Source organism: Mus musculus, chromosome 8 (genome assembly GCF_000001635.26).
Source record: "Mus musculus strain C57BL/6J chromosome 8, GRCm38.p6 C57BL/6J".
In the NCBI taxonomy this organism is placed as follows: domain Eukaryota; kingdom Metazoa; phylum Chordata; class Mammalia; order Rodentia; family Muridae; genus Mus; species Mus musculus.
The window spans coordinates 10,381,146-10,408,874 of NC_000074.6; the positions used below are offsets into that span (position 1 = coordinate 10,381,146).

At 43.5% G+C, this 27,729-nt stretch overlaps 1 protein-coding gene across 4 annotated transcripts in view; it reads left to right on the forward strand.

The window, feature by feature from the left end:
• Window positions 1–27,729, forward strand: part of Myo16 (myosin XVI) — a 480,832-nt gene that overhangs the window by 227,235 nt on the left and 225,868 nt on the right. For all 4 annotated transcript variants that reach the window (NM_001319151.1, XM_006508779.3, XM_006508780.4 and 1 more), the window contains exons 10-15: window positions 3,443–3,593; window positions 8,984–9,094; window positions 15,706–15,771; window positions 17,450–17,577; window positions 19,339–19,444; window positions 24,391–24,508. In NM_001319151.1, the coding sequence (NP_001306080.1) occupies window positions 3,443–3,593; window positions 8,984–9,094; window positions 15,706–15,771; window positions 17,450–17,577; window positions 19,339–19,444; window positions 24,391–24,508 (680 nt within the window). The remainder of the gene's footprint in view (window positions 1–3,442; window positions 3,594–8,983; window positions 9,095–15,705; window positions 15,772–17,449; window positions 17,578–19,338; window positions 19,445–24,390; window positions 24,509–27,729) is intronic.

Sequence of the window (27,729 nt, forward strand, 5' to 3'; positions counted from 1 at the left end):
CCAATGGCCAATTGATTTTCACCAACAGATACAGCTAATTAGCTGAGAAAAGATGGGTTTTGTTCTTAAAATGGGTGCTGAAACACCCAGACACTGAGCTGTGATTTATGGAAAGCCATGTAGACAGGAGAACACACACAAAGGAGACCACAGAGCTAGAAATTCCAGAATAAAGTCTAAGGAGTCAACCTTGCTGATCTTGAGTTGAGAAAATAAGTATTCTTAGCTAAGACATAAAAAAGGAAAACCTGAAAATGAAAAAAAAAATTGAGCATATTATTATGGAAATAAGCTGATAGGAATGTATGGAAGAAGACCATCCTCAAATGTTCATCTAAATATTGGTGTCCAGAATATTGGATGTCTAATTTCTAAAAGCAGAGAGTTTCACCCCACACTTTACTAAAGAGACACTCCCTGAAACTACAGAACAAAAACAGCCAAATCTCTTCTGAGAATAAAGCTGGAAGTATCTCGTTCCGGAGTTCAAACTATACTACAGACCTGTCTTAATCAGGATGAAACTGGATTAGCACTGTTAGAGAAGAAGAAAACAGTGACCACAGAAGTGGACCCAAGCAGGTGTTGCCAGCTGAGCCTTCACGGGGACTCACAGAGGGAAAGAGTGGCCTCCTCTGTAAGTGGCTCTGTGACAGACAGCTGGACACCTGCTCACCAGAGGCTCAAGAGGTTCTTCACTCTACACCTGTAGAGACACAAAGTGGAGGCTAATAAAGGTGAGACGTGTGCTTTCTAAGAACAGGAGCCCAAAAAGGGAGAGAACAAGGAAAGTTACTTAACACGGACCTTGGCTGTTACTTTGGATTTTTTTTTAGGTACCCAAAGCATAAGGAACAAAAGCAAACATTCCCAAGAGGGACTTCACCACCCCAAAAGGTGGTTGCACAGAAAAATACTTCACTGAGGCCAGTAACATGACTCAGTAGGCAAAGGCACCTGCCACCAAGCCTCGTGACTTGATTTGATTCCCAGGACACACATGGCGGAAGAAAAGGCACAAATACTGCATATGTACTCTGATAAACACATACGTGCCATGGTGTGCACAGCGACCTCTCCCCCCACCACACACACACACACACACACACACACACATACACAATCAATCAGTCAATCATCAATCAATCAATGAGATTTTAAAAATATATAACAAAAGAATTAAAGTTGCAAACCTCATTAATTGATAAATATCAAAAATATACAAGGAGTTCACAGAACTCAATAGCAAATAACAAGAAAACAAAAACTAAAACATGTAAATTTCAAAAACAGCTCTAAGGCTTCAGTATTTCCCAGAGAAGACGCACCAGTGGCCACGAGTCTTTAGGAACGTACCCGCTACCCCTAACCTCAAGTAAATGAAGGTCAGAACCTCAGAGAGTTAAGACCCTACTACTTTGTGTTCACATCAGTGTTCTTCATAATGAATAATATATAGAAAAAAATTCTCTGGGCCCATCCTTAGGGAGATGGGAACTCAGGGACCAATCTACATTGGGAAATTATCAAACTAGGAAAATAATCCTCCCCTTTGCCACAACATAGATAAACCTGAGATGCATCAAGCACAATAGAATAAGGCAGACCAAAACCACTCATACCTTACAACCTTGCTCAGGTAGAAACTCTAAAGGCAAATCTCAAAGTTGCAGAGGGTACAGTGGTGTTCTCTGAAGACTGGGGTCACAGGTACAAACATACAGGTCTAAAATTAATATGCTCCTAGGGCATATGTGGTCAGCTTGGGCTGTAAATCAATGCCATTGCGGTAATCATTCTCAGCTTGTGCCAAGTCACCGCCATGCACTCCTTAAACACAGTCAGCTTTTATTTAACCGTCAATATATAAGACAGAAGACATGCCAATCAAAATCATAGTGAGACACCACTGATACATTTAATAATTGATTCCAATGGGCACAAGAAGGGAGGAGTAAAAAAAATCTCTGTGAATAGTTATTTTGATTATGGGACTATAAACATTTTTATCATATATTACTGAACTGGGACTAGAGTGGTTGAACAGGGCATTTTCTCAATTAGTGATTGATTGGTCAGGGTCCATTACATTATGGGTGGTGCCATCCCTGGGCTGGTAGTCCTGGGGTCTATAAGAAAGCAAGCCGAGCAAACCATGAGGAGCAAGCCAGTAAGCGGCATCCCTCCATGGCCTCTGCATCAGCTCCTGCCTCCAGGTTCCTGCCCTGCTTGAGATCCTGTCCTCACTGGCTTTGATGGTGAATTGTTGTTTGAAACCATGGGGGAAATAAACCCTTTCCTCCCCACGTTGCTTCTGGCCAGTGTTTTATCACAGCAATAGAAACCCTAAATGAGAGAGTAAGAGACACTCTCTCAAAATAATGAGGTAGAGAAGCAATTGAGGGTATCACCCTCTGGATTCCTCATATTCTTCTGCAGGCACATGCTCGAGCATGCATGCATGCATGCATGCACACACACACACACACACACACACACATACACACACACATACACATACACACACAGAGGGGGAAGGGAGGGAAGGGGAGGGAGGGAGGGAGGGAACGAGAGAGAGAGAGAGAGAGAGAGAGAGAGAGAGAGATAGAGAGAGAGAGAGAGAGAGAGAGAGAGCAAGAGAGCATGGTACTATACAACAAATCAATTTTACTGCATATGAGACAGATAAACTTAAAACTCAACAGAATGAGTTCACTCAGCTCTAACCAGAGTTATCCCTGCTCCTATACATCAGATGACACAACTGTTTGCGTGCATCCACTTGACAAAATGGGCGTGCATTTCTGCTTGAGTGCTAACATTAAAGGAGATTGTTCTTAAACTTTGTTGTAAAGCATCATGTTGCAAATTCAGTAATTATTTGGTGGTGAATATTATGAACTCAGGGCTTGCAGTGGCTTTTGTTTATATAACCCTCTTTGCCTTGTTTGAATTATTTGAAAGTTACAAGCATTTTTCTGTTTGTAATATGGCAATTCTTAACACTTAACTTTTTTATTCTAACATGCAATACAAACTCAAAATATTGCCTATGGCTCTGTACATTAAATCTTATACCCATTGTATTTTAATTATGAGTATAACTTGTTTCATTTGTTTACAAATCCCTTTTCACATTTAAATTCAGCGCCTAGTGCAGTTGTGCACTTCAAACAGCTTTTAAATTACCTATTGATCTTTCTATTACAGTTGAATGTATCCTGGTAAACATTTTCTTTTGGAGTTAAAATGAATGCTTTTTTTTTTCAGAAGTAAATCTAAATGATAGGTGGGCTGAAGAGAAAACTTTACATTTCCTGCAGCTTACAGGACATGTTTTTATCTGAGTAAACATACCTTCTGTAGCCCAGGCTCCCGTAGCTTTTGATAGAAACAGCAATGTTAGAAGAAAACTAATTTTGGTATTGATTGTTTCTTGTAGAAGTCCCCTGGTGCTACCAATCGCCAAGCAGGACAGCTTACTGGAAAAAGACATTATGTTCAAAGACACAACGAAAGGTCTGTGCAAGCAGGAGTCCCAGGATGGCCCTCCTGAGACCAGCATGACAAGCAACTGCGGCAAGCCAGAGCAGGTAACTTCGCAGGGTCACAGGGAAAACCTACAGCATTCAAAGCTGACCTGTCTTTTATTCAAAGACAAAATAAAAGTGCATAGGCTAGAGTCTGTTTAAAATTCCTGTCAATGTGGCAATTCTACTGTAGGTCATTAATAAATACAATTGCTATTTAATTTTAGAGAAGTTTTAATTTTACAGTATATTTTTAGGTGTCTTTGATCATTAAGTAGTATTTTTTTCTCTTTTTCTGTTTCTTCCAATTCTCCAAATACATATACATTGGTCAAAGATGCACTGAGAGGCATTTCTTTTTAAAAGAAGCTATGGTGTGTGTGTGTGTGTGTGTGTGTGTGTGTGTGTGTGTGTGTGTGTGTGTGTGTGTGATCACTTAAGACTCAATGCCTGATTTAGGGGCGATTGCTTTGCTGTTTTGGACGGTTATGAGTTTAAGTTTTCTCCTTTCTGTGACAGAAGTAAATGATTTTCTGTGCCTGGTGCTTTGTGAACGACAGAGCTATGCTCACCTATGTTCAAACATGTTCTTTAAAACTAAGAAGGCTTTGCAGCCTCCCAGCATCCGGCAGGACCTTCCTTGTGGGTGGTTTCTGTGTTCTTACTGTCATCTCTTAGGTATCCTTGATATAAGAACACCATGATCATTTTCTGTTCCTTCCTTTTTGGAGGATATGGTGGGGATTTTAGATTGCTGACCTGTAACACTTACTAAACCCATTAAGATTTTCCCTGCAAGCCAGATCACAGATGCTTCAGGCAATCAGCCACTGGACGGTTCTTCATAGAAGAAGCCAAGCTATAGATGGCTGGGTCATGCAGTCACATTCCATACAAAAGCCATGGAAAAGACTTTTCAACGCAACAAAGTACAAAGTACCAGTTTAGAAATAAGTATGTAATGTAGAAAATTTTGAAAATTAAAACAAAACCACTTAGTACCTCTTCCTCTGGATTTTTGTAAAATGTAGCTTTAGCAAAGGGTAACTCCACAGATGGGTAGTTAGTGACTATCTCTGGTTGCATCGATCCTCTGCAAAAGGCATAGAAAAACTGGCTTGTGCAGAATCTCTGTAAGGCACCCATGCCTTCTAAAGCTGCCTAGAATCGAGCATCAGAACTCTCTTCTGTTGACTGTGAAATCTTTATAACTACAAGGAGCTGCCCGCCCTGAAGGTCTCCGGTGCTACGTGAGTCACTGTTTTAGTGTAAGCCAGCCAACGAGCACATTGTTTCACCTGCTATTCTAGAACATTTTCCTCAACCCAGTGCAAATGTGTGGCTAGGGGCAAGAACCTGGACACTTCCAGCTGGATGCCGAGAACTGCTCCTGTGGGCTCTCTGTCAATACCGGCCATGCTTTCTCTACTTGCAGTACAAACTGACTTGAACATCCTAGCCTTGTCCCTGAGTAAAATAGGTCTTCTCTCTCTCTCTCTCTCTCTCTCTCTCTCTCTCTCTCTCTCTCTCTCTCTCTCTCTTTCTCGTTTTTAGAGTTAAAAATGCATACTAACTTGCAGAAAGTTTGGGCTTTAATTTTGAATGTTCCACATTCTTACAATCATATGTACTATATAATATATCATATCATATATGTCTATTAATCTGTCTTTATACATATATATATATACCCATACCTACATTCTTATTATGAATATCTATACCATACATGAGATTGTATTTGTGGGCAGTAGTAGGATGCTCACAAAGACTTTAAAATAAGATCCTGATGATGATAGAGGTGGGAGAAATGGGTCCTGGGTTCTGTTCCCAGCATCCACATCAAGTGGCTCACAACCATCTGTAACTTTGCACACCCTCTTTGACCTCTATAGGTGCTTGCACATATAAGTTTCATTTGCTATCTCTCCATATAAGGACTTCTGCTAGGATCTCTTTTCTTTCTAGAAAATATATACTGTTTCATCTTTATTTTTTATAGATTCCTGTTACACAAAACAGTTCACTGATACAAGAAAACCTTCAACAAATCTAACTTAATCCTCAGAAAGACATAACATCCATAGTAGCAATGAGTTACTGAGCACAGCAGTCCTCCCTTGTCTTTTGGTCCTAGTGAGGGTTTCTATTGACATGATAACAAACACCATGACCAACTACGACTACACTTCCATCTTTGTCTTAGTCCATCATTGAAGGGAGTCAGGGCAAGAACTCAAACAGGACAGGAACCTGATTCTTCAGGACTCCTGAAGGCAGGAGCTGATATAGTAGCCATTGAGGGGTGCTGCTTACTAGCTTGCTCCCTCTGGTTTACTCAGTCTGCTTTTTCATAGAACCTAGGACCATCAGCCCAGGGATGGCCCCACCCACAATGGACTGGCTTCCCCCATCTATCACTATTTAAGAAAATGCCTTACCACCCGTTCTTATTGAGGAATTTTCTTAGTTGCAGTTCCCTCCTCTCTGGTGACTCTAGCTCGTGTCAAGTTGACAAAGAATTAGGTAGCATAGTGAGTATGTCCAGCTCTATTTCCTCTCCTGACTCCCTTTGTGAACCTCCTGCATTGGGCAATTGCTAAGTGGCCTTGGCACCTCTGCCTGTTACCTTTACCAACTGCTGAAAGGACACTGTCACAAAGTAAAGCCAATCTTCTCTTCCAGCCACTTAACACCCTGGGCACCCTTCCATCACCCTTGGAACTGAGCAGCCATTCCTAGCCTCTTCAGTTTCATGCCTTCTACATACCTGCTACCCTTTGATTCTACCCACAGCCACACCAGTCCTCAAGGGCTTCCCACACACCATCCTGGTTCTTCTCCTTCATCCTAAGAGACTTGTCCTTCCAAATGATTCCCACTTTCAACCTGAGCACAGCCCACAGACAAGGGCAGCCTAGATCACCACAGAGCAAACTTTTTCAGACATCTGCTTACTTCTGTGCATTTTCTACACTTGTAATTTATTATTTATGTACTTGCTGGCCCCTCCAGCAGACTGAGAACACAGAGAGATGAAAGATAACATCTCCTTTTATCCTCTTTTTCTGTCTTTGCATCAAGCTACTGGCATAAAGCCTGTCAGAGAGTAGAAACGCTAGGAACACTGCGAACTTGTGAATGTGGTCCTGGAGCTGCTTATCGCACGCTGCCCTCTCTTCTCTGACTGTTACACAGTGGTAATTAGGCCAACTTACTCTGGCTTACTCTGGTAGTCAGTCTTCACTGTCAGCTCAATGGGATTTGAAACCTCTGGGGATGCCTGTGAGGGTTTTTCCAGAGAATTGTAATTGAAGAGAGAGGATCCCCCATAAGTGGGTGGTTTCATCCAACTGGATAAAAGTTGTTGAGCGAGAAGGTAGACAGCTGAGCTCTGCCTTCTCCCCTCTCCTGGTTGACACCTTGACGCAGTAGACCAAGCTGCCCTCACGGCCACAGCTTCCTTTCCAGCAATGATTCTGTTTTTCTGCCTTCTAAGGCCAAATACTTCTTTTAAGCCATTGTTCATTGGTGTTTGGTTGTAAGGACCAGAAAATAAAGAGTCACCAACCACGTGGCTATAGAAAAACCAGCTTTCCCCATTATCAGCCTGAAATCCTGTTGAGTAGTGAATCAGATTACTCTACCTGCAGCTTCTGCTGTATGGGGCTGGTCACTCTGACCTGCCTTTGGCAAGCATCTGCTGCATCTACTAGGGAGGTACCTTCTACTCCCCATGTTTCCTCTTAGAGTCCTTTCCTCTGATGTCCCCTCTCTCTTCTTTAATTATCAACCCTGACAAGTATTCAGATTGAGCCCGTCTCTGTTCAGTCTGTGGACCCTGTTCCTACTCTTCCTACTTAGCCCTCAACTCCCTCAAGCATTTCACTGACAGTGTCTTTATTTAGCAAGGGGCTATCCACTAATGTCCACACTTCCCCACCCCCTCCTCCCTCCAGGATGTCCCTCAGGGAAGTTGACAGTGTGGCCATTGCCACAGAGCTCTTTTGAGCTGCGTAACTAAGCACACCAGAGTTCCATGCTCAGCTGCAGAGCTGACAGTGGACCAAGTTCTTCCCATGAGTCGAGTGTGAGTCTTAGGGTCAGGTGGCTGGTTGTTGGAAATTTTGAGATCAGAAATATTGTGCCATTTGGTTTTTCAGTGAGTAACTATGCTTCCCCTGGGATACTGTGTTCTCATGTCGAGAAATGGATCAGTGTCCGATGCCCAGGAACTCCTAGCCATGGCGTCTTCTAAGTGGGTTATGCAGCACTGTGCCCTCCTGACCTTGAGATACTGAAGGCAGAGCCTCCACCTCCGCTGCTAGTGTACTTGGGCAACGTGCAGCCTGAGAGACAGAGCATGTCTTATGATGCATTCACCAGCTCTGGGGAACACATTCTTAAGTCTAGTGTTTTAAGATGTGTTATGATTTCACTCTGCAGATAACTCCCACCAGATAAACAGTGATGATTATATTTAAATTATTCAGCAAAAGAACACAGGATAAATAATACGTGTGCAATGTAGATATGAAATTCAAGGAGAACACAGGCTATGTCAGAAACAGAGACCACAAGCAAACTTGCTTAGGTTTCCTGTGTGTCCTGGGCTCTCAGGACCCTACACAGATTCTTCTATTTCTCAGCCAAGGCTGCTCTGTACTATCTGTCAAGCATCTGCTACTAGAGCACGCTCTGGGCCCGGTGGATTAAGCATTGTGCATTTCTCACTTGGAGACTGCTGGTTTCCATCTAATTAAAAGACCACAACCATCTGGATTTATTTGAAATACTTATCTTGAAATAATCTATTTGAAGTAGTTATTGAAATATTGCTTGGTTTTAAAGGGATGAGTGTGATTATTTTTTTCCCTTCTGCCAGTTACCTAATCTCACAGACACCTTAATCTTAAAATCGATGTAAAACAGAATAAAAATCACAAGCCCCAAATCTGGGGTCTATCCTGAAAACCTGACCCTGTCCCCTCAGAAGGCAGAACCTGAACCCCTTGCCTTTCTATGCCCAAAACAGTCTCAAAGGCTTAGCTCTGGGAGCTAACAAATACTTGAATGTAACTTGATCCCTTCAAAGATTAGGGACACACAGATCTGACTTAAAATTTGGAGATAAGAAAGGTCAGTCAACATGATGGTGGTCTTCAAGGCATAAGGAACTTGGCACAAGGTGATGTGTGTGTGTGTGTGTGTGTGTGTGTGTGAGAGAGAGAGAGAGAGAGAGAAAGAGAGAGACTTGTAGTTATGGAACGTGGAACACAGACCCTGATCTGAATGGTCCTCTCTTCCTCAAACCATCTCCCCTTTTAACATTGGTTTCATATCCACGTGGTCTCAGAACTTTGAGAAGTTCCTGAAGTCGGAACATGCACCTGTGAAGAGCTGATCAGAAAGTGACCACAGTTGATGAGACTGGCCTTTGTCCCACCCCACAGGTCCAGGTCATGCCTCCAGCTCCCAGCGATGACCTAGCCACACTCAGTGAGCTTAATGACAGCAGCCTGCTGTATGAAATTCAGAAGCGCTTTGGAAATGACCAGATACACGTGAGTACCACAGGGCTGCCATGCACCCTGGGTCCCCACTGTGGACCACAAAGGCTGCAAGTGATGGATCCCTAGAAGCTTCTGGCCGTGGCGATGGCTGAGGTTGAGCTTCACAGAGTTCAGTCTCTTCTTGGGAACATTCTTAGTCATATTTAGCAAAATCCCAAATTCAGAATGAAGTGTAAGCTAGTAAGGACTCTGCAGATAGACAAGGGCTCGCAATGATGTGTTGGGTCTCAGGAACCTGGGACAAATGGCTAGTTGAGGTGCCCATTAACAAACCAAAGCAGATGCTGGCCAGCTTTCCCAGCATGCCTCAGTACCTCCAGCTCCCTCCCAGCACTCTTTACCCTGCCCCCTCCTCCTCTCACTCCCAGGGTGCTGCATTTCCCTTCCCTTCCCTTAGCCTGATCCCAACACAATCCAGCCATTGTGGGTACTCTGATGTCTTGGCCTCTTGGCCCTAGCTGCTCCTTTTGGTTAGGGGCTCCTGTCTTGCTTTCCCTCTCTCCCCTCCTCTCATGGCCTGGTTTAGTCTCCCAGACATGTTCAGTCTGGGCTTTTCCCTCCACCTGCTTTCCCCTTATACCCACAGTAAGTCCTGTCTGTACGTTAAGAAGAGTCGTGTCCTCCTCCTCCTCTGACTGCATTTTCACACTCGTTGTGCCTTTTCTGTTGTCCTGACTGAGTGGAGAGATCTTTCCAGAACCGGCAAGATCTGTAGATCAGCTGCTTATAAATCTCAGTCTGCCTCAAGACACCAATGGCTCCATACTAAGTACTTAGTACTTAGAACTTAGTACTTAGTACTTAATAGTGTCTCTCTGGGCACTAACCTAACTGTGTGTGTACGATTTCTGCAGAGATGCAGAAAATGCCATTTAGATGGAGAATGAGTTAAGATTGTCCTAACCCTTTCCTGTATGTTAGCTTTCTAATGCCAGTAACAATGTAGACAGCCTGTAGTCTCAAAATCCATCTCTGCCCACCCCCACCCCCTACCCCCGGCCTCCCTCTGCCCCCTCCCATGTGCTCATTGATTTTGTTCTGTCCCATACAGAGCCCAGGACAATTCAGTCCAAGTGCCTGTGGAGATTTCCGATTATGCCCGAATCTGTCACATTCTCTGATAACACCCATTTAGTCCTAATCTACGGAGGAGAATCTGATTAAGTCATTTTCATGTAAATGTGAAGACTAAGATTTCTCAGCAAGTAATGAGTTGTCAGGTCCTGATTAACCCACAAGCTGCAGCCCAGCTTCTCAAGGCTTCAATAAACTGCCTGCCACCACAAATATATTTAAAATTAAGCACGCGCATCACAATTGTTGGAACTTTGCCACTGGCATAAGTGGTTAAGCCTGGCTGCTTTGGTTTCTATTATCTGTCTCCCTGGTGCTTTCGTGACCTGTTTCTGGTTTTTTTTTCTTTTCTTTTCTTTTCTTTTGTTTCTTTTCTTTGTCTTTCATTCTTTTCTTTTTTCTTTCTTTCTTTCTTTTTTTAAATCTTGTTTTATTTTCATACTACCCAGGACTATAAATCCAACACCCAGTGCATGCTGCTAGTTTGGTCTACACCTCTGGTCCTTTCTTTGCATTTTATCTGAATAAATGTCTAGGCTGCCCTGGAACTCATAGCCTAAGATGTCCTTAACCTTGCAGCCTCCCTGCCTCGGCCTCCTGAGGGTTTTATACAACCGAGCCTATGGAAAGACTGAGTTGGCTTCTGTTCCTTAGTTCCTTTGTGTTTGTCAAGTTCCTCTGTCCCTTAAGCACCTGCTCATCCCATTCACTATTGGGCCAACCACAGTCCCTGCTTTGACAGCCCTACTCTGCAGCTCGGGTCAACACCATCTCTGCCCTGGCAGCCCCATTCGTGCTACTGGGGTCACTATGGTTACCACCCTCCCTGCCCTGGCATTCCCCCAACTTGAGAGGTCCTTCTTTCCTCACCATCTGCACTCACAGTGAACCAGAACGTTCTTTGCAGACAGCCAGGATAGCCACAGAGCTCCTTTCCGGAGTCTGTCCTGTTGCTTCCCATGGCAGGTAGAACACAGCTGTTTCTCTGAGGTTGGCATCACAGCTGATAAACCAGGCAGTCTCAGCTAAGACAAACCACGAGTTTGCTTCATTGCCTGTCACGCAGAGGGCAATAGCTGCCCTTCTCCCTGCATTGGGGACTTTCCAGGGACTCCTCTGTGCTCCAGCATTTTCCTTCTGCTTTCTGCAGATCAGAACTTTCTGGAATCCCACTCAAATATTATTTCATCTCTGTGTCTCCTCTTAATCTCCAAACTGCATCACAGTGTGCTCTCTCCCCTGTAAAAACATGCATCTTGGGGTAAGGGGTTCTCCTTATGCTGTGGTTGACGTATGGCTCCTGTGCCAGACCCTGGACTTGAAGATAGAACCAGGCAGTTGTATTTGTATAAGGCCTGGTCTGTGATGCTGATGTTGAAGGCTATCTTCCTATCCACCACCCCACCACCACCACACCACAGTCTTTGAAGTTGACGGTCTTCACTATAACCTACACTATTCAGAGTCTTTCTCTGGATAATCAGAAATAACATCCGTGCTAAGGGTCATGCCAGTTCTGGACTTGCCACTGAGGTAGCTGACATCATATCTAAAAGACTGGCATGCAATCTAAACATAATTCCAGACGATTAATGCCTTTGGGTATCTTCTATGGACTGTTGGGCATGTGAACTTTTTACTACGAATCTGCAAAGAGATTGGAACACTGGAAACCCATATTGGAATGTACTTTGTTGGACCTTTCAGCCAGAGAATGACGTTGCTGGGGCTATCCTTGACCTTCTGATTCTCTGTCCTCCCTCTCATACATGCTGGTCCTCCCTCTCACACATGCTGGTCCTCCCTCTCACACATGCTGGGACTCAGGCATGTTTGTACGGCAGTTTGGCACTTTAATTCAAGCCTATTGGAGCGAATGAGATTTGGAGTTTGTGTTTCCTATGTCTTTGTCTTTTTTCTTTTTTTCTCCAACCCCAAATCTCAGGAGATTACTGTTTTATAAGTGTCAGTCAGCTCAGCTGGGCAGTGGTGGCCCATACCTTTAATCCCAGCACTTGGGAGACAGAGGCAGGCAGATTTCTGAGTTCGAGGCCAGCCTCGTCTACAGAGTGAGTTCCAGGACAGCCAGGGCTACACAGAGAAACCCTGTCTCAAAAAACCAAAAAAATAAAAAAATAAAAAATATAAAAAGTGTCAGCTCATGGTCAAAAGGAGCTGAGCAAGCAGGAGCACTACCTTCCTGAGATAGAACGGACTGCTTAGGCGATGCCTCCACACTCTAATACCTGTGCTTGGCCTTTGGCCTCTCCTGGCTGTTCCCACCTCCACACCCTCTGCCCCGAAACCCACCTGGCCCATAAGACCCCTGCAGCTGTGTCCTTCTGGCTCCTCAGGCCCTATACTGATAAGGAGAGCTAGTGTTTGACGTCTCCCCAGTTCATCCCTTTTGTGTGATGTGGAGGAATCTAATCCAGAGCCTCACAAGTGCTAAGCAGGGGCTTCCCACCTGAGCTGTATCCTTCATCTCATTTCACCCTGCTGAGACAGGGGTCGGCTAAGTCCCTCAGGCCAGCCACAAACATGGACTCTTCCCACCTCAGCCTACCACCGTGCTTGGATGGCAGGCTCTGTCGAGGTCACTGGTGTGAACACCTGGCCAGGCTCACACTCGGCTTCTGCTTGTCTTGAGAATCCCATGACCCCCTTTGCAAGATAGAGTCAGGTACAACCTGCAGCTCTGCCACCCGCTTCGAGCCCCACCCCAACTGTAGCATCTCCCTTTTCCTTTAGGAAAGGTCTGGGTCTCCCTTGGTTTCCTGTCTGTTCTCTGTGCAGTAGACAGTTATGCCTGCTAGAGTGTGCTGCACTGTGTCACTTTCTGCATAAAGGAATGCATGGTCATTCAGAGGAAAGACTCAGTTTCTGGTTCCTTGTGTTTTGTTTTTGACCATCTGTACTACAGCTCTCCTGCTGGTCACCTTGAACTAAGATGGCCATGCCAGTGAGTGCACACCACCCCCTCTGCTCCCCTAAAATCTGCACACCAATGGCCTCGCTCATAAGGAACTTCTTTCCCATGGTGCTTTTTCGGTTTCGAGGTTGCTTTCCCTGTTTGTATGGTTTCCACAGTTCTCCTTATTTAGACTCTGGTGTCCATCTCCCTTATGGTACACACAAATGCATGCACATACATGAACACATATGCTCACCATGCATGCACAATAGCAGGTTCTTCTTAAAGACAGCATGTGTGAGAATGCCTCTGAGAGCAAACATACCTTTTTAGCACCAGAGAGAGAGGTTAATATGAATTTATCTGTGACAAACAGCTGAGTCTGAGACAGGCTATTAATATTTCATATGCTGCAGCTGACCTGGTTGTTTGACAGAATTCCTATTTCCTTTTCTGCATCTCATTTGTTCTGTGCTGTGCTCTGCCCATAGCCTCTGGGCCCTGCTCGGGTCCTCCCTGTGTATGCCATTCCCTGCCTGGATGGGGAATTCCCATGTAGCTTCCGCCTGAGTGTGAAACTCTCATTTGGATATTAGGTTGGTTAGGGAATTTCCATGCATCTGTCACAATGGGAAGGAGATGGCTTGCAGGTGATAAGGCATGAGCTTGCCAGAAAAATGCACTGATGAGAACATTGCATGTCTGGAATAAAGGTTGCCAACAGTACCAGAGAGAGCAGAACACACAGCACAGACCTCGGTGGCTGGCAGAGAAGCCACTCATCAGTATTTTCTACATAGAAGCTAACGGGACAAGGAAACAACCTGCAAAGTCAATGCAGAAAGCCCTGGCGTGTCTGGCTAGCCCAGAGAGTTCTAATGGTAGTGGTAGACAAGCCAGAGCAAAGAAATCCTGACAGCTTCAGGGTCCCTCATGACCCATCTCTCCACCTGCTGCCTCTGTAACCTTTTGCTCAGGTGAAGCAGGTCAGGTGGCAGGACTCCCTTAAGGAGCACTTCAGTGGGAGCACTTCAGCGGGAGGAGGTCAAGCAGGGTGCAGCCCTCAGTGCCAGCCTCTCTCTCTCTAAAGGCTCTCCCGTGATGGGCTGCCTGAGGTGTGCTTTACGATGCCCACTCACTACTTGAACGGTGCTTCTGGAAGAGAGCGTGTGCAGGCTGTTGAGAGAACAACTCATTAGAACAATGAGCCACAGGGATTCTGTTTCCACCGCTGAGAAAACCCTGGTCAGAGAGCTCTCTTCAACTCTCATGGTTTATACGCTGTCTCCTTTGATGGCTTTACTGTAATATTGAATCATGGTTTTGTAACTATATTTTTGCTTATTCCAGCATACATATTTCGGGAGAATCTCACATCCCATTAATAATTACCCCAATATAAAAATTTTCCCCTCATGGTGGGTTGTATATTTAGGGTGTCCACCATAGTGTTGAATAATTAATGGATGGTAGAACTGCATAGCGGAATGCTTGCTCTCATTAAGAAGATTAGCCTCACAGCCCCTGAAAGCAGTTACTCTTTAGTTTCTAGCATGATTACCTATGCTCTCTTAGCTGTTCCTGCATGCGGTGAGACGTTCGGTCGGATTTCTCCCACTATAACAGCAGGTCACTCTCACTCCCCATAGGTTTAAACCACTATTCTATGTTCAGTTTGGAGGACAAACATCTGCTGTTTCTCACAAACGCTTTCCGAATGAATCTTTGGTCAGATCAGTAATTACTTGAATTTTTCATCAGCTCATTTCAATAGGCAAGAATTTCCCCTTGTCACTGTGAGACCAGGTTTCCTCCTTAAAGCTGTTTGTTTTAGAGACTTAGTGGTAGATTGATTTATCATGGAAGCATAGAATTGCCATCTCTTCCTGATTGCTTTGTCAATTCCTCATTATGAAATGCTCCCTTTGGCCCCCCGCATGGCTGCCTAAGCTGCCTCCCCCCGGGGTTGATAAACTCTCAGCTTTTCGCCTACTGTTGTTTACATATAGATCTTGCTTTATTCTTTTACTTTCAAACTCCCTTGCTCTTTATAGTTTGTGACATTTTTTTCTCTAAAGTAGGTCTTTGTCTTTTAGCGGTAGTATTTGGAGCTCTAATGTTTGCTGTAATTACCGACATATGTAGACTTAATCTACATTTATAATCTCTATTCCGTTTATCCCCATGCCTTTATATCTCATTGCTTCAACTTTGTTAGTTGAGATGTTTTATTTTGAGCTTTACAAATCCTTTACATCTTTTTTCCCTATATAATGACATAAAATTAATTATTCCATTTTCTTCTTGCTATAGATTTGTTTATTTTACTTCTATATTGTTTACCCAGATTGATTATCACAAAATCCTTCTGCAGTAAATTCCTAGAATCTAACCAATTTCATTGCTTTGTTCATATAATTTGAACATGAATTTTACATTTATTAAGAATGCTTGAGTAAGCTTAAAAATATTACAATATGATTAATATACAGTTTTGTGATTGATACAATATACTTTTATTGCTTCACCATGTTTTCCATGATGGTTTCTAAGTTTCATAATTTTAGATGGTTCTATTTATGTGTTTCATGAACTATTTGCATCTTTTTGACAGACCTTTATCGGAGACATCTTTTTGCTTGTTAACCCATTCAAAGAACTCCCAATTTACTCCACTATGGTGAGTATAGTGCTCCAAATATCACATTGAAGTGGCATTCATGGGACATACACATTTGTATTTTGTGACATACAAACTAAAAGAACAACGATTAAAGCAAAATTTCTCTGACTCATTCTCACTTGAATTAGCCTGATGATTATGTTAATGTGTTCTGAGGCAACTTTGGGGATCAAACTTTTTTTTTAACCAAAGGTATCTTTTACATTTAAATATGTAACTCTCCTCTAATGGTGAAGACAGAATAAATTAAGTAATACAATATATTCCCATGCATCCCTGACTAGTTTGGTATCATTTGGTTTAAAGTTCATGGATGAATATTGACTGCTATTTAGTCCATAGATGGATATTGACTGGTGTTTAGATCATGAATGGATATTGATTGGAGTTTAGTTCATGGATAAATATTGATGGGTGTTTAGTTCATAGATAGAAATTAACTGGTACTTAGTTCACAGATATATATTGACTGGTGTTTTGTTCATGAATGGATATTCACTGGTGTTAACTTCACAGATGGATATTCACTGGTGTTTAGATCATGGATGGATATTTGACTGGTGTTTAGTTCATGGATGAATATTGAAGGGTGTTTAGTTCATAGATAGAAATTAACTGGTATTTAGTTCACAGGTGGATATTGAGTGGTGTTTAGTTCATGGATGGATGTTGACTGGTGTTTAGTTCACAGATGGATATTGAGTGGTGTTTAGTTCATGGATGGATATTGATGGGTATTTAGTTCATAGATGGATATTGATGGGTATTTAGTTCATAGATAGAAATGGACTGGTATTTAGTTCATGGATGAATATTGACTGGTTTTTAGATCATGGGTGGATATGGATGGGTGCTAAAGAAAAGCTTGGCACTATGTCTGCTTTTGTTGTTGAGTCATATTTCTATAGTGTCTTTTCTAGCTGTATGTTTGCAGCACATGCATTATGCCTGGTAAATGTGTACTGATAATCAACTCATTTCTAAACCTCGGTGCCAACTTTGAAAATATCACAGAGACTTGGGAGCCAGCATGAATGGTATTATAGTGATACAGTTAGTACAGGAGCTCTGTTCTTTTGTGCTACCCTGGGAGGTGCTTGGCATTCCTTCATCACTTGGAAGTGATCACATTACCTCGATTTTACTTGGTTCCTATTAGTAAAAAGAAAACAAAATTTCCCAGAAACCAGGGCACTACAAATACTAGCAGTGAGTACCAGTGGCAGCCATAGGTGACCAGGTCACCAAAATTAATTACATTTCTGAATCTCTGGAAGTCTGTAAATAAACTCTTATGATGCTCACAAGGATGATTTTAGGATGTTGATGCCAAACATCGGGGAACTTGTAATGTAAAGTGAAATGCCACCGTTTAAGGTTACTTCATAGATATTTACCAGACTGGAAACTTGTGAAGTGCTGTTCTTTAAGCCATTGGAATAGCTTAAGGATTGTGGACCAAAAGTTGAGGATGAAATCTAAACCTCCATGTTGTCACTAGGCCTCCTGGAATTGGGCTGAGGGAAGGGTGATTGTCCAGGTTCTCTCTAGATGCTCCGCCACCAACCCCTGCCCTGGCTTACTGTAGACCTGCAACATGTTTCAGTTTCAAGAGTTCCTCTTCATGTGAGGGACAGAGCAGATGAGTCTTCCATCTTCGGTCTGCTGTCCACAGGTGTCCCAGATGTATCTGAGCCCCACAGGCCAGCGCAGCCCCTCACTGCCACCCCACCTCTTCTCCTGCGCAGAGAGAGCCTTCCACAGACTGTTCCAGGAGCGAAAGCCACAGAACATCATCCTCAGGTGAGCCAGCCTGTCACCTTGGGCAGATCCTAGGACTCGGACATGTTCCCCTTCCTCACTCAACATGTTTGCAGTGTTTCTTCCTAATAAACACATTTGTCTTGTTAGAAGGGACAGGCAGATTTCATTGAGAAGTTCCTCAGTGTAGCAGAGTCCATGGCAACCAACAGCCTTCTATGCACTTCACATTGAAGATTTAAAACAGCAACACAGAGACTCTGTTTTCAAGTCTAAGAAAAAAACATGGAGAAAGAAAAGCTTGCTACACTATGGGTCCTAAGCTGCTGCTCCACATGTGGTCCCCACATGCTTCCAAGTCACAGCTTTTCTTACTCACAAGGCTGGCTTGCTTCAGCCTGCCTCTCCTGTTCACCTCTGCTCCCATTTCCTATTAGGGCAGATTTTTAAGCCTAATAATGTCATATACTTTTGGAGGGAGAAACCTCATTTCTTCTTTAAGTTAAACAAGTCTTCCAAGCTCTCATAATCAAGACAAACCAAGACTGAGTCTGAGTTGAAACAATTAGGGGTGACTTAGTCACTACAGCCCTGCTTTTAAAGCTTTGCACCGTGGCATGGTCTCCGTGTAACATCGGTGATAAGGGAGAAAACTTCAGCCTCTTTTACCTTCGCCTTCAAGGCCCCAAAAGCTCAGCTGAAGTTATGTGCACTCACTGACTGTTTCTTGTGTGCCACAAAGGTAGTGTAGCCAGAGAGTGACCCATACTATAGTCATCAGGTGCTGAATATACCCTCAGGGCTCAGGAAACCCTGAAGAAAGGGAGGCAGAAAGAGTGTAAGAGTCAGAGGGGATGAAGAACTCAAAGAAAATAAAGCCATCTAAATGAACATGGTCAATGCTCATATGAGCTCACAGAGACTGAGGCAGCAGACACAGGGTCTGCATGGGTCTGCGTCGGGTCCACCATATATGCATGACGGCTTCCAGTTTAGTGTTTTTATGAGAGTTCTGAGTGTGCAAATGAGTGGGCCTCTGATTCTTGTGCCTTCTCTTGCGATCTTTTCCTTCTGTTGGTTTGTCTTGTCCAATTCCAATGTGTTAGGTTTTTTTTTTAATCTTTTCTTATTTTGTTTTATTATTACCCTTTAGAAGCCTTTTCTTTTCCTAGTGGGAGACAGAAAGGAGTGGATCTGGATGACACTGGAGGTGGGGAGGACCTGGGAGGAACAGAAGGAAGGGAAGCTGTAATCAGGATCTAGCATGTGAGGGGGAAAATGTATTGTCAATAAAAGGGAGGGGGGCAAGTTGAATATCTCCAGAATAGATATTCTATAAATTAGCACCAGATAAGACATTATGTTTAATTTGCTTTACAAACTTCATTTTAATGTCACACCATAAAGTTAGTAACTTGTTTTTGTCCCAGGAGCTTCTATGAATCAGGTCGATGGAGCTAAGAAGAGATCATTCATCAAGTTGAGAGTTCAGTTATTAACATTTCAACGTTTTACTCGAAAATGCACTTTAATTAATTAATTAGAACATGGCTCACCCTTCAGCCATAGGAAGACAGGTGCCAGGCAGTCCTCTGGAGTTCTGACATCCAACACCTACTGACAAGACAGGACACCTGCTGGCTTGGTGTTTAGGAGAAACCTATCCAATTGACAGTAGAGCTGTCCCATCAATTCCCTGGCAGCATCATTCCTCCCACCATCCGTGAGTCTCAGAATCATCTCTGGTTCTTTTTCTCCCTTTTCTAATCCAGTGAATTTGTGTTCTCCCCCATTTTCTCTCAGTGGAGAACGAGGGTCAGGGAAGACCCAGGCCAGCAAGCAGATCATGAAGTACCTGACCAGCAGGGCCAGCTCCAGCTGTACCATGTTTGACTCCAGACTCAGGCATGTAAGTCGATATGGGAGTGCATGGATTGGGCCAAGAGCAACGCCACTTGCAAATACAGGGATGCATCACCATGGTCAAAGATAATGCCTAGGGCTGATAGTTCTGCTGGGGATTTTCTGAAAAGCAACACTGGAGCAATCCTGAGAGCAAACAATAAGCCTGCAATGTTTTTAAAAGAAGTGGCCACGGTAAACATGGATGATTTTAATCTACAGCTATTCATTAGGCTTGCACCCTCTTCAGCAACACATCGGTTCACTCCACGGCTCTAATGTAGCAGTTGGAGTCAACTTGGGAAGACTGGCAAGCCTCTACTCAAATATGCTAACATACCGGTGCCTGATACTCCCAAATGAAAACATGAATAAATCAACATGATTATAAGATAAATGCCAGTTAACTAATGGAAATAGGAGAATCTATTGACTTAATTGAAATGACAGGGAACAATAGTCTCCCCTCTAAATCACTAGCTAAGATAATCATCTATTAAAATGATCATTGGCAAGAGAACAGGCTCTGGAATTTCTCAAATGCAGTCTGATCACTTTATATAAGTTGGCTTTGATATTTAGTTTACGTGACTACTTTCCAACTCCTGTTGAGCTGGTTGGGTGTAACTCTCTCAAGTCTGCTGGCACTGGGGGATGAAAAAACCCTGGCTCCATGGAGATTTCAAGTGATTCCCTGTATGTTTTCTTCATTCTTCATGACATGTTTAAATCCCATCTTAACCATGGGATTCCCTACGTTAGATACCATCCACACAAACATCGTTGTCTAAGTCCATGAAGCCCAGTGCAGGTTCAGCAAAGCATCCTGAGGAATTGACAGGGCTTTACGCAAGAGTCAAAGGAATTTGTCAAGTGATTTGTAAATCTGTGTAACAGTACAGGACATCTGTAAAATTCAGTGGACTTGAGAGGTGGAAACTACTAGAATCTTCATGAGATAAAGATTTGGCTAGCAGAATCGAATCAGTAGATAGAGCATCCTTCGTGCACAGGGCTATTTAGCAGTGAGGTTGAGATGGAGAGCCAGCTTAATTGAAAGGAAGCTCTCAGGTGAAGACAGGTGAGCTGTCCTGAGGCTGATTGTGAACCCTCAGTGGGGGGCCTTTCACTGGCAGACACACAGAGAGCTGCACAAACAAACCTCACTAGGGGAAGGCTGGTGGCATCTTAAGCAGACTGTTGTGTGATAGAAGCAGTGAAGGTCTTGTTCAGTTAGCAAAGATTATACACGTGAAAGGAAGCTAGAGAGATAAAAGCAAGAGCGATTGGGGCAGAGGGCATCTCCAGTGACTGTCACACAGAAAGTGATGAAGGAACCTCCTGCAATTGGCACAGCAACAGCCTTGTCCAAGCCACATGCAGCCACCCCCACAAGATTAACGGGGCTGTCTGAGAGGTCCATGGCCTCTCTGTTCATCTTCCTGGGACATGGTACTCACATGAACCATGAGGAAGGAAGGAAGACAAAGACATGGCTGGGTCTGAAAGATGCTAAGGAGCGTGGGACCTGAGCGAAGGCCAGTCTTGCAGGGCATCCCTGTCCTATGAGAGGTCTCTCGGTGTGTTTGCTGTGCTGTGTACTCAGGGGCAGGTGGAGTCCAATGCTCAGATGGGTTGCTCTCCTCCCCTAGGTCTGCGAGCAGCTAAGCCCCCAACACTACTTTGTCTCTAACCCGTTTATCTCAATCTTGATGATCAGGAGTGGGTCTTTTCTGTGTCATTGGACTTATTGAAGCAGAAAACCACCTTTTTTGAAAGAAATTGCCTGGGACTTCTTGTCCATTCCATTCCAAATGAGTTTCAGACTCACTCAATTCTGTTCCAATGATTTAAATAAGCCTTTATTGAGAAGTCCCTTTGGAGAGGAGAATGACAGGCTAAGTTTGATTAATGGGTGTGTGGATATTCATTAAGGAGCCCCTGGACCTTTATTTCTAGGAAATACAATATAATTAGCTACTTTCACAACACATAGTCACTTTAACTATTAAAACTTATACCACACAGTATAAGTGGGGAAAAATCAGTTCAATAAAATTTTAATCAGTAAACATTGAGGGTGCAAATAGGTATTTTTTCTATATATTTTCATTTAAATTTTTATGGCTATGTGCTCTTCTTATAATCTTGTTTCAGAGTCATATACCAGTTTTAGCTTGTCTCAGCATTTCTCCTAATACAGTTACTTAGCGCCACCTATTGGCCGACTAGTTAATAAAGAAGAAAATAGCTGGCAGTTTCAAGCTTGGAACTGCCATCTGGAAGAACGCAGAAGTGTGCACTGAAAAGGTCGTAAGAGTTTACAGTTCTTAAATGGCTTTAGTGTCACATGTCTTTATTTCTAGGCAAGACAAATTGGACAAGGTTATTATGAAGCTAGGATTAAGTGTGTGACTCTGCAGCCAGACTGCCTTGGTTCAAATCCCAGCTAGGAGTCTATGGTCCTGACAGTTGATTCTACTTCCTTGATGAGACAGTTGAGACTCTGATATTCAAGGTTGAAAACCGTCACACGTACACACGTATTTACACATGTAGCTCATGTTAGGGTGCGCGTAGGCACATAGTAAGCACAGTAGATGTGTGTCTACAGTCAGTCACTAATGGGAGGAGAGTCATTATTGGTCATGCACATGTCTGCTCTGTGTCGGGACAAAGCCACGTGCTTTAAACGCAAGACGCAGCAAGCACCCAAAAGTCATCCTGTGTCAGAGTTCAGCAGAGTGAGGTTGGGAGTTGAAGGAGCTTGCTCTACCTTTAGAGCGTGTCGCTTGCTCACCTGAGATGGGGAGGCAGCTGTCTGGGTACACATCACCCATTATTCATGATAACCTTTCTTATAAAATAATAAACCACCACTTTATTGTCAAATACAATACAGAAATGCCTCAAATCTAAAATATTTTTAAATCATCCTATTTTACGGCTTTTAAAAATAATTATTTTGCTGTATGCTCATGCAGTGAGAAGGGATTACATTGTTAATTTTAATATATGCATAGCTACCTATTCAATGTAATTAAGAAAACATAAATCATATTGATCACAAATGAACTGGCAATTGTGTCCTGCCTGCTATCAATTTGCTTTGGGTTGTATTAATTTTCAGGCCCAAATAATAGATTTTTGTAAAGATTTAATGTCTCTTCAGAAACCTAAGCTTCCATACCAGATGGTTAAACACATTTCATTATATTTAGCATTTTTGATTTGTGATTGGGATCAAAGTGTCGCTTTATAATAGTCAATCATGCAGAATGCTTCTCAAATTAATAAGTGCCCAGATATGACAAATGCCAAGTTTTTATTTAAAAAAAAACTTAAGAAATAGACTCAATACATTTGCTTAAAATGAATAATGATTATCTCAAAAATAATGTCATAAATTAAAGGGTGTAGGATGAGGACCCATTGAATCAGGAGAGTGGCCTTTGGCCATCAGGTGGCTGGCAAAAGCTGGGTTTTATGTATTTGTAGAGTCTTGAAGGAGAAAGGACTTGCCGGGTTTACACACAGCTGGAGACTTGTTCAGTCATGATCCTTGCTAAGGTCCCAGTCAGTTGATGGACAAGAACTGGATTTTAATTCATGCTCAATATTTGAAGAAACTTGTTTAGAGAATATGTCATATCCCGGGTCCAACAGAGGGGCTTCACACTAGAGTTTTAGAACCATGGGATCTCAACCTTTGAAACAAAGCACAGGGCAGTGGGGGAGCGGGGGGCATGACAGTGACTTCATTGGTTGTTTAGTTCTGTTTCTGCAAGAGAGGGTGGGTTGCAATGGGCCACAGTGCAGCCAGAAAAGAGGTTAGCAAATCTGAATATTGACGCACGTATACGCGTGCCCAGGGATTAGGAAGGACTCAGGTTTCTGTCATTTCTAATTCTTCTTTAAAAAACAAAACAAAACAAAAAACCACGAAGGAGCTGGGGCTGGTGCCCAATCGGTAAGAGTGTAGAAAGGGCTGAGGTCAGATTCCAGCACCCATGTAAAAAGCCAGGAACGTCATCTGTGAGCTTGTAACTCCTGGCCTGTGGGGGTAGAGACAGTCATGAAGCTTCCTGGCTGTCAATTCAGGGAAAGAGCCTGTTGCGAGGGAGGAATGTGGAGAATGACAAATTAGGTTACCCAAGGTCATCCCCACACATGTGCACATATACCATCAGCCCCTCCCCTGCAGTGTGTGTGTGTATGTGGTGTATATGTGCGTGTGCATGTGCGCGCGCGCACGTGTGTGTGTGTGTGTGTGTGTGTCTGTGTGTGTGTGTGCGTGTGTGTGTGTGTGGTGTGTGTGGTATGTATGTGTGTGTGTGTGCGTGTGCGTATATGTATATGTGCGTGTGCGTATATGTATATGTGTGTGGTGTGTGTGTGGTGTGTATGGGTGTGTGTGTGTGTGTGTGTGTGTGTGTGTGTGTGTGGTGTGTATGTGTGTGCATGTGCATGTATGTATATGTGCGTGTGCATGTGTGCATGTGTGTGTGTGGTGTATGTGTGGTGTGTATGGGTGTGTGTGCACGTGTGTGTGTGTGGTGTGTATGGGTGTGTGTGCATGTGCATGTATGTATATGTGTGTGTGCTGGGTGTGTGTGGTGTGTATGGGTGTGTGTGTGTGTGTGTGTGTGTGTGTGTGGTGTGTATGGGTGTGTGTGTGTATGTATATGTGCACGTGCAGGTGTGTGTGTGTGTGTGCGTGTGTAGAACACTGGCCTCCATTTCTGTGCAGGCAGGTAAAATATGTGACATTAATAGTGGCTACAGTCTTGTGTGCACTTGTAGTTTCCACCTGAGGCGAGGACAGCCTGCATTATGTGGAGAGCACAGAGCCTTCACCAAGCAGCAACATAGTCCCAGCAGCAAGGCTGCAACGGTTCTCTGTTTTTATTCATTTTAAGGGGCAGTCCAATCAAATTCTCTCTCCTACTGCAGGCCATATACATCGTGGAGGCCTTCGGACATGCCAAGACCACACTCAACAATGTGTCCAGTTGCCTCATACAGTACTGGGAACTGCAGTGCTGTCAGAGGAGAAAGCACATAACTGGAGGTGAGTTTGCATGTAGCCAGCAGAGGGCGCCTGCTCCTAGAGAGACAGAGGCCATGGGGGCTGTGAAGCTTACATTCACTATCTAGACAACCCCAAGTCAGCACACAGCAGAGAGAAGCCAATGACAGCCCATCACCGGAAGAGAATTCACTCGCCACCACTTATGGATTTATAAACCTCTTATTCGTACCCTAGAACTGTCTTATAATAACGATGACCAGGTGTGCCCAGAGGAGCCTGGGCTGCCTTGTGCATCCTGAGGCGTCAGGTTTCAAGTTCAGACTTCACTGGGAATCAAAAATATTCTCAAGTGCGAGGTGAGCCTCCCCAGGAGGAGTGCTGTATAAAGCACACAACACAGAAAGAAGGACTTATCAAAAAAGACAAACAAACAAACACCTGACAGGAGTAGTCCTCCCACAAAAATGCAAACCCTCAAACAAATTATAGCCACGTGCAGTTCCTTCACATGGCGCCCAGTGAGATCTGTTTAAATCAAATCTGATTTTTTTTAAATGATTGAATTACAACCAATCTAAACATTAAAGCAACCACCAAACTAAACTGAAACAGAATCGGTTTCTTATTTGCTTTAAATATTAGCTGTGTATTTTTTTTTCTGGAAACTCATTTACAATTCAAGATTTTACTGACCAGTAGCAGGTTCTGGGCACAGTCTAAGATTCCTAGGTGAGAAATTCCCAGAGACCAGACAGGAAAGGTTGTGACTGTCCTTTGCCACATGGCTGTGCAGACCCAGGTGACGCCTGTGGTCAGGTTAAACTGGCAGTCTGTGAGCAGTGTGGCGTCCCAAGTCACTCACTGGCCACTTGCTTGCTCCACTGTGTGGCAGGACATTCTGTGGGGAGCCTCAGAGTCACTGATGTTTGAGAGCATAGCTCCTACTAAGCCTAATGCAGCCTTTCGCCATCCTGATGCTGATGTTGAGAGCCTGGATATCACAAACATAGTCCACGCACTGCCAAGGAGAGACCCTGCATCTGCCTCAGAGCTCACCTCTGCTCCTTGTAAAAGGAAACTGAAAATCGTGTACTCTGAGACAATTCATCATGAAACTCAAGTCTGAGTGCATCCTCTTTGAAGAACAGGCAGGGTGACGCTGATACTGGGCAGAAGAGACTCAAGTGAAGACTGTGATGGACTTATCCATTTTACCATATGGACAGGACTTGAGAACAAAAGTGTGCTGTGCCGTGTAAAGATACAGTCCATGCCAATCAGTTAATCACAGGAGCATCCATCATAGAGGCGCAGGGGTGCTGGGAGCTTTCCTGTCATGACAGTGATATGCTCAGATACGTTGAGGGAGTGGAGGACAGAGCCTTGAAAGCAGTTGTATGCAGTCGGAACACTAAGGCAAGGTCGCTACAAAGATGCTTGCTTGTGCCAAGAAAACTCTCAGTCTGGAGAGGAGACCTCTGACCACTGCTAGTCTGGTATTCTGAGGTCCCGGGAAGGATACGGCAGCCTTGCTTCCCTGGTAATGTGAGCATCCATAAATGAAGTGGGCAAGAAGCCTGGGAATGTTCCAGAATGTCAGGCTCTGATACCTGCTGTAACAAAGTGTTGTGTGGGACTTTTCCTGGAGGGACCCAATACACACACAGAGAGACGACACAGACACACAGGCACAGACAGACACACAGACACACAGACAAACACTAAGATGGAAGTCACAGAAGAGGATGCCTAATGACAACTGCTGGCTTTCACATGGATGTTAGAGAGTGCACCAGGATGTACACACACACACTACACATACCACACACACACACACACACACATCATACATACCACACACACATAGGTGCACATACATATACCACATACAATACACACTACACATATACCACACATACACACTATACACACCACATACATACATACCACATACCACACATACACACTATTAATATTCACCACACACATACCATTCACATACACCACACGCACACATACATACACACATCATTCACATATACCATACACACATGTACACACAAGCCACACACACCACACAAAACACATATTGCACACACCACTCATACCACACACACACACACCACACAAACCACACACACACACATACACGCACACACACTACACACACCATTCGCATATACTATACACACACTATTCACATACACACATACATACATACCATTTATATATACTACACATACAGGTTCACACACACACATACCACACACATACACACACACACACACACACACACACCATTCACATACACCACATACATAGGTGCACATACACATATCACAAGCACACTATACACACACGTGCGAGCACGCGTGCATGCACACACACACACACACACACACACACACATGCACTCACATGCACACCCTTTATAAAAAGGAAAGATGCATTAATTTAAACTACCAAGAGAGCTCATTCACTCAAGCTGAGCTGCTATGAAAGCAGCTGAATTGTAAATGTTCATTACAATAGCTAATGAAATTGCAGTAAGACTATTATATTCAAATCAGGTCAAGTAAATGAAGATGACATGATGCGTTTGTGCTTTATGATAGACTATATTTGCTTAAGTTATCAGCATGTACAAAGCAGTGATTACCATTGTATTGGTCACGGAGAATTACCATAATAATGTTAAGGCTGATAGATGCTTTCTCTAGAGGTTGTTATTAGTGATTTTTAAATAATTTAACACCAATTATTTTTGCCAGAATGTAATCACAAATTGCAACATAAAAAAGCATCAGGCTTAGTTTTATGAACCAGCAGTTATAAACTGATTTTTTTAAAAAATTTGCATAAATTTTATTAACAAATAACTTATGGGTCTGGCTCCCACCTCCATGTTTTCCCCAGCTAATTACCCACTTAACAAAGCTATCCTTCCTGGTTCCCCAGTGTAGAAACCATCATCCTTCAGGATTGAGGGACTTCACCTCACAGGTAAGTGCACAGGGAGCCAGTGTGTAAACATAAGGAAAGATTTGCCAAAGAAGGTTCCACGGAGTCAGAAAGCAGCCTGTATTTGCCCACTGTCTTCACCTTGACGGTCCCCTCTCTTGTCCAAGAAAGCAGAGGTTTGTAGACCGCCATACAAGTACACCTGTGAGATGAAAGAATGCCTGTCCCCAGTGCCCGAGTTACAGCTCTTCTGTTAAGTGGTGAACAAAATTATGAGATTGTCAGTCACCAGAGAGCAC